At 36.3% G+C, this 14,195-nt stretch overlaps 6 protein-coding genes across 6 annotated transcripts; 3 read left to right on the forward strand and 3 right to left on the reverse strand. All coding sequences in view use genetic code 12, as the record gives it.

The window, feature by feature from the left end:
• Window positions 1–179: 179 nt before the first annotated feature.
• On the forward strand, window positions 180–3,016 carry STP2 (Stp2p; the record flags this gene model as incomplete). The annotated part of the gene is made up of 1 exon (XM_007375704.1): window positions 180–3,016. The coding sequence occupies one exon, from the start codon at window positions 501–503 to the stop codon at window positions 2,145–2,147; it is 1,647 nt and encodes a 548-aa protein (XP_007375766.1).
• RMP1 (Rmp1p) lies at window positions 2,324–2,995 on the reverse strand (the record flags this gene model as incomplete). Its single annotated transcript, XM_007375705.1, has 2 exons — window positions 2,324–2,542; window positions 2,597–2,995. 2 exons carry the CDS (start codon window positions 2,993–2,995, stop codon window positions 2,324–2,326), a joined length of 618 nt encoding a protein of 205 aa, XP_007375767.1.
• A 55-nt stretch (window positions 3,017–3,071) lies between the features above and the next one.
• SPAPADRAFT_61558 (uncharacterized protein) lies at window positions 3,072–4,308 on the forward strand (the record flags this gene model as incomplete). Its single annotated transcript, XM_007375706.1, has 1 exon — window positions 3,072–4,308. One exon carries the CDS (start codon window positions 3,105–3,107, stop codon window positions 4,269–4,271), a length of 1,167 nt encoding a protein of 388 aa, XP_007375768.1.
• A 373-nt stretch (window positions 4,309–4,681) lies between these two features.
• SPAPADRAFT_138574 (uncharacterized protein) lies at window positions 4,682–7,420 on the reverse strand (the record flags this gene model as incomplete). Its single annotated transcript, XM_007375707.1, has 3 exons — window positions 4,682–6,648; window positions 7,026–7,035; window positions 7,118–7,420. The coding sequence occupies 3 exons, from the start codon at window positions 7,418–7,420 to the stop codon at window positions 4,682–4,684; spliced, it is 2,280 nt and encodes a 759-aa protein (XP_007375769.1).
• Window positions 7,421–9,524: 2,104 nt separating this feature from the next.
• On the forward strand, window positions 9,525–10,461 carry SPAPADRAFT_61560 (U2-type spliceosomal complex subunit; the record flags this gene model as incomplete). Its single annotated transcript, XM_007375708.1, has 1 exon — window positions 9,525–10,461. A coding segment is annotated over one exon (220 nt), but the record flags the coding sequence as incomplete, so codon positions are not given.
• A 60-nt stretch (window positions 10,462–10,521) lies between these two features.
• Window positions 10,522–14,139, reverse strand: SPA2 (Spa2p; the record flags this gene model as incomplete). The annotated part of the gene is made up of 1 exon (XM_007375709.1): window positions 10,522–14,139. One exon carries the CDS (start codon window positions 14,137–14,139, stop codon window positions 10,522–10,524), a length of 3,618 nt encoding a protein of 1,205 aa, XP_007375771.1.
• Window positions 14,140–14,195: the final 56 nt, after the last annotated feature.

Consider the following 14,195-nt stretch of genomic DNA (forward strand, 5'->3'; position numbering starts at 1 on the left):
TTTTTTTCGAACTCCTTTTTTTTCTTTTATTTTTAGCAAAATAATTTTTTGTCTTTTTTTGCTTTGCCCATTTTAAATGATCCTCAAAATTTCTGGTCTCGCCCTTAACTAAGATTTTTCGAATAGGAGGAGGTGACAGACAAAAATATTAAAAAAACTTTTTCCTTTTCATATAACTACAGCAACTAACCATTTAGTTTTTTTGTTTCTTTGTTTAACGTTTACAACCAACCGCATTACTTAACTAGTTTAACCCTGTCACTTATTTTGCCCAAATTATTAGTAAAACTAAGCAACTTCGCCACTCACGTGATAAAAATCCAATCAAACACCGAACAAACCGAACATCGTATGGTTTTTTCTTTCTGAAATAGATTACAAATTTTAACGACGACGACGACAACAACAACAACAAAGTCAACAACATAAGCTATTGCACAAATAACTACATTAACTACTTCTTTACAACTAGATAACAACAACAAAAAAAATCATTCAACATGACCATTCAAGCACAAGCTCCACAACAGTATTCAATGTTGTCAAATATTTACACATTTGTTGTAAGTACAGTATTGCACATAATAAATGCTATTTATCATTTCATATTACCATTACCAGTGATACCTGAAGATGTTCCAAAGACTGGGCCATCAGATAAAGCTATCACCAAGACAAAAAAGACAAAAAAGCCACCAACTTTATTCCCTTCTATTAGTGAAGACGCCACCATATTAACTCAAAGAAATACAACTAAGGAAGAATCTAAATTAACTGAAAATGAACTTCGTAAACACACAGAACGTTCTGAAAATTTACACACTCCTATTTCATGTTCTACTGGATTAACCACTCGTTTATTACCCTTTAAAAATGATAAAGGTGAAATTGAATGGACATTTACTGATGATGTAATTACACCAGGTCATGAATTAGATGCATTCAGAATGGATAAACAACCAGTAAACTCAAATGACATCAAGCATCATGACTTGTCTCCAACCATTTCCAACACCAGTAATTCCAGTACTTTATCACAAAAGATTCGCAAAGAAAACTCTGCAACTCCAACCACAACTAACACTACTTCTCCATTCACACCAGATGTAGATGATGACAAGAGTTCTGTATCTTCTCAAGGTGAACAATCAGCCGAAAGTCCTGATGCTGAAGGTAAAATCCATCACTGTCCTCATTGTGATGCTACTTTTAAAATCAGGGGATATTTAACCAGACATTTAAAGAAGCATGCTGTGAATAAAGCATACACATGTCCATTCCACAAAGTCAGTATCTATATTGACGAAAATAACATCACTCACAAGTGTCATCCTAACGGTGGGTTCTCGAGAAGAGATACATACAAAACCCATTTAAAGTCAAGACATTTCAAATATCCAAAGGGTACTAAAACCAAACAAAGAGCTACTTCTAGTGGTTCATGTTCCATGTGTGGAGAATTCTTCCCCAATGCCGAAATATGGTGTGAATTACATGTCGAAGGTGGTGAATGTAAGTACTTGCCTGCTGGATTCAAAGGCAAGTCAAGAATAAAGAATAGATTAAGAAAACAATTGGAAAAGAATAAGGATGTCGATCCTGACTTATTACCATATGCTTCCAGAGTTATTGGTGAAGTTAACCGTAAATCAGATATGGAAGAAACTCCTGGTTCTATGGATACTCCATATGGAGAATCTCCAGGCAGTTACAACACCCCAACTTCTATAATGCGTTCACCATTGAGTTATATGACATTGCAAAATCCACCAGTGAATAACACGGCATATTTCGACCAACAACAATTACAACCACACTTACAACAAGACTTCAACCAACAAAGAGATATTCCGCAGTTTGATCAATTTACCAATACTCAAATACGTAATTCTTTGGACAGCATAGGAGAATATGATGATGAATTCTGCCTTGATATCGATCAATTGAACAATGCCACCTTTAATAATTTCAATGAAATTGTGAATTATGTTAAATTGAATCAACAACAACTTCAACAATCGTTACAACAACAACAACAGCAACAATACCCTATCCCTTCCCCTTACGCCATGTCACAATCCCCCGATTCTCAATCGCAGCAACAGCAACAAGTACCACAGCAGCCAGTAATGATGTATCAATATTAAAGGAATGTACAAGATATGCTTATGAAAAAAAAGTTACTGACGATAATAATGTACCATATGGACAGGTTTATGTATTAATTAATTAGCTACGATTTTTAAAAGGGGATAGGGTTTTGTTTTTAAGTTTTATATTGTGTTTTTATGTTTAGTTTGTTTTATTAATAAAAGAGTATTTATTATCCAAATATGTCGTCTATAGCACTCTTTTTTTTCTTTTTCTTCTTTGGTTTATCTGAACCAGTTTGTTTGATATCGTCTATTGTTGATGGAGTAGCTGATCGTGATTTCTTTTTCTTCTTTTTAGGTTTCGTATCAAATATGTCATCGATGCTTAGACTTGGCTCTTGGCTTGGCTCGCTTTGTTCTGGAACATCTTTTACAACTTCAGGTATGAACTCAACACCTAAATCATCCTCTGTTTGCGCAACACCTGTCGCATTGCTCTCGACTATCCTAGTCGTTGCACTGTTAGCCACACTCGGTATCTCAAGTAATAATCTATTGATTTTGGCTAGCGATGCAAGAAGTGCAAATCCTAATGTGATAAACTGTCCCAAACACAAGATAGAATTATACGAATAATAAGCCAGTTTGCTCCTTTTGATTAACCCCTGACTTAACTTCACTATTTCATTTGTTTTATACAAGATTTTCAGCTGGTTCTTCTTGGGTTTAGGTTGTAGTCGATTAATGTCGATCTGTAACTTGAGGATCCGTCTAAGATGTCTATACGTTATATTCAAATGCATGAACCAATCTGCTTGACGATGTTGGTTTTTGGACCGATGATGTAGTAGTGCCACGATTTCATATTCGTTAGTTAGTCCCTTGTATGTTGCGTGGTTCATTTCTTGCTTATGAGTGTTGATATCAAGTAAAACCACAATCAGTGCGAAAATAAAAAATTTCAACTTTTCAATATCTGCGCTGCTGCTCATCGGACACTAAACAACGACAATGTCAACAACAGAGATAATATCACAGGCAAGGGCCCTTCTTGAAACATCTCAGCCAGACCAAGCACTTGAGCTCCTAACCAAACATCTCAATTCTCATGTTGATTCTACCCAATTTCTCCTGGTATATGGTGAAACTCTTTTAGAAACCAATCAATTGGAACAAGCATACCAGGTGTTATCCAAAGCATGTGAAATGGACCCTGAAGCTAATGAAGGTGTGGAAAAGTTTCTTTACTTGGGTCAAATCATCGGTGGTGCCGATGGGCTTAATTATGTCAATATAGCATTGAACAAATTAAGTGCATATTTAGAAGATTTAAATAATGGTAATGTTGATCAAGGATTATTGACGATGTATGGTGGTAGTGGAAATGATGTATCTAAGTTACGTCATTGGATTATCGAAAAATTGAACTCCGGGATCTTTGGTGAGATTGAAGTTTGGATGACTGATTTATGTATGGAGCCAGAGGCGGAATCAAAGTGTGAAGAATTAATTCAACATTCTTTGAAATTGGATGATGCTAACCCTGAAGCATACTCCTTACTTGCCTCTATTCGAATTTCTCAACAACGTAACCCTGATGCTGTGGTTGCATTGGAAAAATCCTGGGAACTATTCCAAGCAAAGAAAACTAAGCTCGAACAAGCTGCCAATGATGCTGCCGAAGCTAATGATAACAATGCATTTGAAATTGGGATGGAATATGTTGAATTAATCCAACCATTACTCACACTTTCCCGATTCGCCACGGAATTGGAACTTTACGATCGTGCCGCAGTGATTGCTTCAAGTGTTCAGGACATCAATGATTCTATCTTGGATTCATACTATATCGAAGCATTGGCCGGTTTATTCAAAGCCAAGCAATTGTTGTTCAATGGTCTGGAAGAAGAAGATTATAGAGATATTGATATCAACACATTAAAACAATCAGACAATCCCGAAATAACTGCCATATTAAATGAAGCTAAAAGTACACTTACTCAAGGATATAAGATTATTAATAGTGATGCTGTTGAAGATTGTGACCTTGGATTGGTTGAACAAGTGAACGAATTGTTGAAAGAGTTGGGTGGTCCGGTTATGAGTGAATTGATGCCTAGAAGAGGGGATGATGAGGAAGAAGGTTGGGAAGACGAAATTCAATCCGATGAAGAATAGTTATTTTTATAGACAAATAATATAAAATAGTGTACTTCAATGGTCATGGAGATCTATCTCTCTTAAATCTGGTACATTTAACAATAAACCCACAGTATGGTACAACCTATCGAAAGGAGTGCTCGGTAATCACAATTATATGGTTCCAGTCTTTTCTACTAACTGCTCTTGTGCAATTATATCTTAGATCAAGGATATGCTCTTCCTTATCTTTAACGAGAAATTACTTACTAAATTCTCTTCTTTTCAGATGTATGTTTCTTCTATTCCACATTAAGCCAAAGAAACCTCTTTCTATTCACCAAAATAATACAGTTTTTATTTTTATATAGAAACCAAAAATATAAACAACCTAAATATTATAGTCATCACACTAATCATTAAAACTTTTTCTATTTTCTTTTTATAAACTAATTCAACAAATTAATCACGTTAGGAACATCTTTAAAGAAATCATTATTAAAAATATCAATTTGCATAGATTCAAAGTATTGATCATATTGATCCAAAGTATCGGAACTAATTGACCCTACTGACCCGGTAGATGCTGGATCAAATGGTGCATCAGGGTGCATGAATGGAGATTCCCCAATATTTGAATCTACCCCTGCAGAAACGTTTGAAGAATTTGTATGGATTATTGGAATTGGTGGAACGGTAGAACTAGTTTGAAGTTGGTCTTGTTCTGGCACCACACTAAGTCTGTTGGTTGATTGTGGTGATTGTGAATTTTCTCCTTCCTTCTTAGCCTTTTTGATGGTGGCTTCTTCCTTTGCTCTGGCGGCATCCCGCTTCTTTTTCCTCAACATCTTCTTTTCTAATTTATCAGTGAAATCTCGAGTTAATCGACATATTTCATCAACCACATACCAAGTAGCCGAAAACTTTTCCAAATACGAAACATAACTTTCAAATTCATATTCGTCATGATATTGATCATATTCCGAGAAATTATACTTTGTAACATGTTGTCTTGCATATTTCTTTAATGCAACTGCCATTCCAAGTGACATACACCATGGAATCATAGGTAATTGAATTAAATACTCGTCTGGCATGTTTGATAAATACCACAACATATTCAGACTAGCACGAAGAGCAATTGCCTCTGGGATATGATTAGGAATTTCTGGATTATCGTATTTCCCCTTTTGAGAAGCAAGAATAACAACATTATTAACTACTCGAGTAAGCAAATGAGTAGAATCAAGAATATAATCTTGGTGCTTATCGCTGGTTTTGCCAATGGAGTAAATTTGTCGACCGCTGCTTCTTTCCTGCTCGCACAATTCAAATTCAATCTTTTGGAACTCATCAATGTTAAACTTGGAATATCTGGCCATGGAATTGTTGGTTGGGATATTGTTATTATTAAATGGTTGAAACACTGCAAAAAACATATTTTCCAAATTGCGAGCAATTTGCACCATTTTAAGCAAGGTTATATTACTATATGGCAAATCAACATTGAAATCCTCCAGCTTGATAAAACATGGTCGAGCATTAACCAAACCATTGAATCTGTCAAAAACATAACAACACCACCAAAGATTGGTTGAATATTCAATGAATTCCGCGGACCTTTGTGGTAAGCGTTTCATATGAATCCCAATAGCAGTACCGATACCAATCGCATCCATTAAATCATGGGCACTTTGTTCGTTACCTAATCTGTCATAACCGAAATGTAACAGGAGAAGCAAATGCACGGCAATACGACTAAACTTATCTTCATCTCCCAATTGTACGAGGATAAGCATTAGTTGACGGATTTTGAATTCTAAATCAGACATGAACTTGACGAGCTCAGTATTGTACTGTTCTTGGTTCATCTCAAGGATTGGATGACCAGTACGTGCAATTGATCCAAGCAGGAATATTCGCTTTAAAATTGGTTCAGCAAGTTTATCACGGGAAATTGCCAACACCATACCGTAAATTAATGTGTTTTGTGCCTTGTTTTCATTATACTCTTTCCAAAAGAAGTTTTCTTGAACCAAAGGAAATATGGAGTTCGTTTTGTAGAAATATAACTTCAATAAACTGACTTCATCTTCTTTACTAATTGGGTAATCTGGACTACTTAAAGTAAATGCATTGATGGATAATAAGAATTGGTACACTTTTTCACTCTTTATATTGAAATGCTTCTCAGTATCAGACCCAAAATGTTTGATTTTGTATGATTTCTTATCATCTTCCTTCTTTGTTTTAACATACACACCCGATTCATGGTAAATAGTTTGGTCTTTATCTTGAGAGGATATAATAACCTTTGGATGCCCATGGAACAAATATTGGAACGTGGTGTCCAGTCGAGTAGAAGTATTGAAGTTAAATGTATCATGAAGGTATTGTGGAGTTATTTGCGTCATGTCTATAGCAGCAGGAGGAGGAACAGAATGGAAGGAAGATACTGAGCTAAAACTTCTTGGTGCTAAATGTGGTGCTGGCGGATTGGCAGCTGGTGATGCTTGGTTAATGCTGGAACTTGGTGTGGTAATGGCAGAGGAGTTGGTAGTATATGCTGATGTCATTGAAGTGCTGGATTTAGCAGCATGCGAAATATCGGAGATAGATGCAGCTCTAACAGCATGTGGGCCAGGAGGTGGCGGTCCGTGTGATTGTGGTGCTTGCGGTTGATGATACTTTGGTGGTTGTGCCTGGTGGTATGTGGGTGTTTGTGGGTGGATATACTCTTGTGATGGGGTTTGATTCATAAGTTGTGCTAATTGAGGAGGTGTATTTATAGACATTTCCGGTTCTCCAAATTGAGACATTGGTTGTTGTATCATGTTAACAGAGCTTGGTCCTTTTGAAGCAGGCGGATGCATTGAATATGAGACATTTCCATCATCTACAGGTGATTGGGATATTTGTTGGTATTGCAATTGTGGTTGTGATTGGGATTGTGGCACTTGTTGTAGTGGTTGTTGTTGAGGTTGGGTCTGAGGCTCGTCAGTTGGATGGGCCTTCTTCTTTATTAAGGAGCATTTGAACTTGTGTCTTCTACAGTTGAGACACCCCAAAGCTTCATAATCAGTGGAAGTTATTTCACATTTTGTTCGTTTGATTCGACAATTTTGGCAACATTTAAATGTTCTCTTTCTTGTTTTATAATTTGTATCAAATGCAGGAAACACAAACATGACTTGATGACAGTTGAACTGGTTAATGCCAGAATATGAACTAAATAGAAAGTCAAGTGAGATATAAAGAAACAAAGAACGAAAGAAAGAAACTAATAAAGGTCTTTTACGTAAATGTCATATATAAGCTGTCAAAAAAAAAAGCCTTGGGGGTGTTTGGGTGGTTTGCAGTATTAATACTTTAGCTGCACCAAATTTTTTTTTTTCCTTTCTTTTATTTTTTTTTTTGATAATTTTGGTTTTAAATTAATTTTTCTATGTATGGCTGCTACCAAATATCAAACTAATTTACTCTAAAAATAAAAGTGGAGGTTATGCGTCAATCTCATGCAGGATTGCAATTATTAAAAATAACAAATACATTATTAAGCAGTGGTGAGACGTAAGGAAGAATCAAATTGGGGGGACACTTAGTCTTGTTTTTTTTTCATTGTACGGATAAAATGGTGCCGTACTTGGGTATCAAACACAATTTAGGTTTTATTCCGTGATCAGGTTTTATCCGTGATTAAGTTTGTTGCATCTTTAGGTGGGGCATGTACCGGTTACAAATTATCCATGACCACTATATTAGAACCCCCCTTTGTAATATCGTTGCCCTTTGTCAAACTTGACGTGTCTAAGAAGAGGGGTATATTTTATTTATGTGGGGATGGATCCAATCCTACTAACAAAAAGTCTCGGAAAAATGCGCCCTTGGAATTTCTGCGAGATTCTTTATGGCCCGGCAAGCGTTCCTAATTGGGTAATACTGCGATCGGTGTCTACACAATACTGCAAACACTTAAGCCTCGAACTAAAGATAAAAGACATGTGGGAGTTTCATCGTAAATGCAACATCACTTGAATTGCGACTGGACTACACACTCTCAAGCGTTATTATTTTTCGACGTACATTAAAATAAACCCGATCTCGTTAACTTATAAGGAATTAGCAACCTTATTCCACGGATCAGCAAACCTTTGAATAAAAAAAATTTAACAATATAGAGGAGAACCGAACCTAACATTATCCCAGAAACAATCAAGAATAACGATAGCGATAATGACGTAGTCACGTTGAGGTCTGGCTTAGCCCTGTTATCACACTGGGGATTCTCGGCACTGACAAAGGGAACCTCGAGAATAAGAGAAAGGGTGGGGTATTTCCAAATCAACACAATTTAAATTTCGAAACATAGAGTGGCTCAAGTTTGTGCAGGTTTATCACGTAATGGAGATAAATATCCGAATATCCCTTTCATAAACGATCCCAACAAATAGCCAAAAAATAAGATGTTTCCCTTGTTTATGAAATATTATTTAGCCGACTTTTTTTTTGTGTTGTGTTGTGTTGTAAATAGACAACAAGATAGAAGGCAAATCCCGATAGAAACACCACTTATCAGGTAATGTTTCCTGATAACGACTAAGATCTTGTAGCTTGCCGTCTAGCCGAGAATTTTCAATCTACACGAAAAAATTTGAATCATATTTTAGATAGAAGTTTCTTATTGTTCCTGAACTGGAGTAAATGGAGGATCAAAAACGTTGAAAAGGACGAAAAATAGAATTAGCAAGTATAAGTTCTGATTGGATGACTGAGCTTTATTATCTAAAGTATTCTTGAAGTGGGGTACATCTTTCAGGCGCCCGATAACGCAGTTCCGCCCACAACTAGCAAAGATTTATATGCATGAACTTATAGGAATTTGATTAAGTAAGCAATAAGTAAATTTCCGGTGCCAACATCTTCCAATCAGAAAATGTTGGGTTGGTTCTAGCGATATATACGTACGTTATATGGGATGTGCTTGGACACGATGTAACTTTACACTTGTTTTTCTAGGTTATATCAGTTTGCAACCAAAACTTTAGTATGATATTTCCAGTGGTGTTGTAAATCTATTCATTTCCTTTCCTTTTCTTAGATTTGTATTATTATAGGTTGGTTAGTTGGTTGGTTGTGGTCTATTCTATGATATCTCCTAAAGGGAACTTTTAATAGATTACAAATATTTACTCAGCTTAGTTCTCCTCGGGTGTACCTTGTAGTGTCTTATCACATCCCAAGTTCAACCAAAAAAAAAAAAATTAAATACTCAAAGAAATCTTATCAAAATCTAAACCATCGCAACACTACATCAATCATTACACAATGACAACAAATCATAGACCGACATTAGAAAGCAAACGAGGAAAAGTCAAAAGCATAAATGATTCAATCGTACATGCTCGAGCCTTGCCTCAGCTGGGTTCACTTAAGTACAGAACTGATATACCTAGCGTGAAATTTGAAGATGGTGTAAAGGAATTAAAGCGAGAGCTACTACAGCTTGAAGGTAATGCTAAGAAAAAATGGAAACAGGATGAAATAACAAAATTCGTTGATAAAGAAACGTTCAGAAATGAAGAGAAATTGGTTAGTAAACTGGTAAATACAGAGAAGACCGATTCTGAAAATGTTGATAAGAAGGAAGAAGACGCAGAAGATCAAGATGAAGAAAACGACGACGACGACGACGACGATGATGATGATGATCCTGATAGTGATGATGAGGAAGCTTTACTAATGGCAGAAATTGCAAAAATACGAAAAGAAAGATCTGAAAAAGAGAAACCAAAAGTAAACAATCTGTTGGAAGATACTGCCCAAGATAACAAACCTGTCAAAAAAAGTTGGAGGCTGTCTACATTCTCAAACAAAAAGAAGCAAGCAGAAGAAACTCAGACAAATACCTCTGACAGTACTATTGATTCTGAATTTCATAAAAAGTTCCTTTCAAAATATGTTCGATAATCTAACCCAAATTTCTCAAGACTGTCAATTGCCATTTCGAAAAGCTATATATCAGCAAAAATGTATAACATATGGAAACTTAGAGTTCGTAATCGTTATTATCTTATATTTTGACAAACTAACAACTTGATAAAGTTTGTGTTATGTTCCCATTATAGATAGATTGGGTTGTTAGACAAAATCTCGTTTATTCTAACGGTTTCCTCGGATAATTTATAGCACAAGTAGGTTCTTGGTAACTAAAATACATATTTTTAATCCGTAAACTTTCTTTTATTTTAAAATACAAACTTAGCAATCTAACATATAAAAAATACTCACACTAGTTCAAATCATCAATATGACTTAATCTGGTTTCAAGCTGGGCAATATCTTCTTTCAAACTTGCTTCTTCCACACTCTTAACTAACTCCTTAATACATTTAGCAATATCAAATGAAATACCAGCCAATCTTTGTTTGAAATTCTTATCTCCAAATTGAGAATCAGACTTATCTTCCCTAGGCTTACATAAAACTAGCATTCTATGTGTACAATCTTCAAGAGACTGGACGACCCAACTACCATGCTCCTTTAAAGCATAATTACGAGTTTGGTTCATAGATGTTCTAGTAGCTTCAGTCATTTGGGTGATAACCTTAGTGATAGCACTTGACTTTATTCTCAATTCTCCTCTGGTAACTTCAGGCTTTTTAATGGCAACAAGAAGTGATTGAATTGTGTTTATAACTTCCACAGTTTGATGTTCTAAATAGAGAAGCACTTGAGTCAAGGTGTTATCAGGATCATCAATATCAAACAAGTCGATGTTGAAATGGGCAGCAGCCATTGATTTACGAGCTTCTTGTCGTTGTCTTGCTTTTTCCATTTCAGCATCATCTTCATCTTCATCTTCTGAATCTTGTTCTGGTTCCTGTATGGTGACTGATTTGCTAGGTTTCTTTTCCATTTCCTTGGCCTTGAAATCGCCTCTTGGTTCACCGAATGAGACATCTCGTTTAGAAACAGCAACTGGGACATTGACTTCTTCCTCTTCAGGTTCTGATGCTGGTAAAGTTTCTTGAGAAACAGGGAGAGATTTGTTCTCTGGAACAACAGTACTGACATTAGGACTCTTTTCATAGTCGTCATCATGCAGTTCATGTTCATCAGTTTCTTCACTCGGGGTAGTTTCAGCGGTTGAAGTGTTATCCAATTCGTTATCAGAGGTGGTTGTATCCGATTTATTTATGGCGCCTGCATCACCTTCACCGTCAGTCGAGACTTTATCAGCATCATTAACACGGGCTCTTAAAGATTGTAAAAGACCCCTGCTACCGCCGCTGACAGAACGTGGGACTTCTTCAGCTTTCTTCGCAATAGGCTCATTGTTCACTACTTCTCTAGATGTATCATTGCCGGTGTAAGAAGTGGAGCCATTTGATTCAGATGTTTCTCTTGGTGGACTTTCTGTTCTTCTTTGTAATTGAGGACTGATTTCAAATTGTCTCACTTTATCAAGAATACTCTTCTTAGGTGTCCTACTTGGTGTTTCGTTCTTTTCTACCCCTTCAGCACTTGTGGTGAGTCTTTGAGCTAATTCACGAACACCATTGCTAGGAGATGGAGTTGATCTATCTTTGGAATAAGGAAGGGATTGTTGAGGTGATGAAGTAGGAGTTGTTTTTGTATTCTCGAATTTGGAAGCTAATTTGTTGACACTACGTAATGGAGAATTCAAAGATGAAGAGCCATTCTTGATTTGTCTTTCTGGGGTAGTATTCTTTTCAGGTAATCTAACACGTTCAGGAGATAAGGATTTCTTCTTCTCAAGGAATGGGGACGATTCTTCTTCAGTCAGAGCTCGTTCAGGCTCCTTCTTTTCAGGTAATCTAATACGCTCAGGAGATAAAGACTTCTTCTTTTCAAGAAATGGGGATGATTCTGCTTCATTCATGGTTTGTTCAGCTTCAACAAAAGGTGATGGTTGTGAATTCTTGTTAGCTACTGGTAAGGCATCACTTACTAATGTGGCCGTTTCGTGGGTTGGAGATCTCAGTTGCTTCAACTTATTTGCCATCCTTAAAGGTCTTACTCCGAAATCTTCATTTAACAGTGATTGCTTTTGATGAGTTTTGGCCTTTTCTCCAGATTGCGGTTCAAGTATTCTCATATTGGCAGAATTTTCATTCAATTTACACACGGCAATCAAATCACAAACCAAGAATACCAACTCATTAATTGCTTTTTCAACCACAAATTTAGGTAACAAGTTTTTATAGGTAGCATGATATCTAGTGGCTGTAAGAGCATGGGTGACAGCTTCTCTTAATAACATTGAATGTTCATTAGTGTTCAAGTGGTTGCATTCACCTTGGTTGGCAATTTCATTAATCACGATGGAGATCTTAGATATCTTTTCAAATAAAATATCTGAATCAAAATTAGGCTGATTGATGTATATGAAAAATGAATCAATCAAGGCATAAACATCACTTACTAATCGGATTGAAATCAACCCTTGTGGCGATACATATGGTTTCAACTCTGGTTTATTTATACTTGACTTCTTAATTTCCTTGGCGATATTGCTCGATCGAAGTTCTTCATACCTTCTTTGCCAAAGTTTAACTTGATTTCTTAAATCGGTAGCAAGCGGTGTAATAGTAGCAGCGCTGGAAATAGAACTAGTAGGTGAATTTGCTTTATTTATATCCAAATTCTCTAATTTTTCCAAGAATAGGTCGATATCCCGATTAATTGATTTCTTTTGTGGTGAAGATGAGCCATTAGAATTACCATGGGGTTGATTTTTAATGGATTGGTTCTCTAATCTAAGTGAGGCGTTTGCACTTTTAACTTTTTCTAGTTCTTGTTCCAAGTCACTAATTTTACTACTCCAAGCTTGTTTCTCTTGACCTATATTTTCAAGTTCTTCAGAAAGCGATTTGTTTTGTGTAACTGAATAATCATGATCACCTCGAACTGATTCAAGCTGGTTTTGAAGCTCTTCTTTTTCTTTGTGAGATTGACTTAATTGTTGTTGGATATCTTCAAGTCGAGATTGAAGCTGAAGTAATTCAGCACTATCAACTTTATGGACATTCTCCTCAACTGGAACTACTTCTTTTGGTTCTTCCACGGTCTGCTCTTTATGCTGTTCTTGAGGCACTGCTTCAAACAGTTTTTCAAGGTGCTCTGAACTTTGAGAATTCTTTTCAAAAGAATATCGGTGGCTTTCTTCCTGCACTTGTTCGTGTTCTTCTTCCTCTTCATCACTAGACCATTCAAGATTGGCCTTGGTAGGTACTACTTTAGTGGCCTGTAATGAATGGGAGGTTTCGGAATGAATAAGACCAGGCAATTGTAATTGTTTTGGTTCCTCCTCTTCTTCCTCAATCGGTTGTTCCTCAACAGTATCTCTGTGAGTCAGCAGCAGCAGGATCAGTTTATTGTTTACTGGATGGTGGTGGTAATGATCTTCATTAGGATAGTATGAGTCTGGATGATATGGTGGTTGTGGATGCAGCAGCTGTTTTTGTAACAAATTAGTAGAATTCAGTCTGGTGTGTTGGTGGAAACTGCTGCTTGTTGTACTTCCATTTCTTTCTTTATGTAAATCTCTACGTTCAAGTTCATAGGAGATATCACTAACCAAATCTTTAAATCTGTTCTGAGGCAAACTAGCCAATTTTTGTCTCGCCTGGTTTCTTTTTGGATGGAAAGTATTTTTAGGTAAAAGGTAATCTGGCTCCCCCTTTGATTCGTCAATTCTTCTCTTCAATTCATCATAAACATCGGTACTCAATTCTTTAAATTGGGTATATGATAACTTCAATAACTTTTCCCTTGCCCTCTCTGCTCGAGAAGAGTGTGCTCTGGATCTACTTGTTTGGTCATCTGAAATATCCAAAAACTGTTTCAAGACTTTATAGTGGTGTGCCAAATCACGATCTGACATGGCGGATAAATAGAATTAATTAACAAAAGATTGTATTAGAAGGAATAATCTATATG

Source organism: Spathaspora passalidarum (assembly GCF_000223485.1).
Source record: "Spathaspora passalidarum NRRL Y-27907 unplaced genomic scaffold SPAPAscaffold_4, whole genome shotgun sequence".
Taxonomy (NCBI): Eukaryota; Fungi; Ascomycota; class Pichiomycetes; order Serinales; family Debaryomycetaceae; genus Spathaspora; species Spathaspora passalidarum.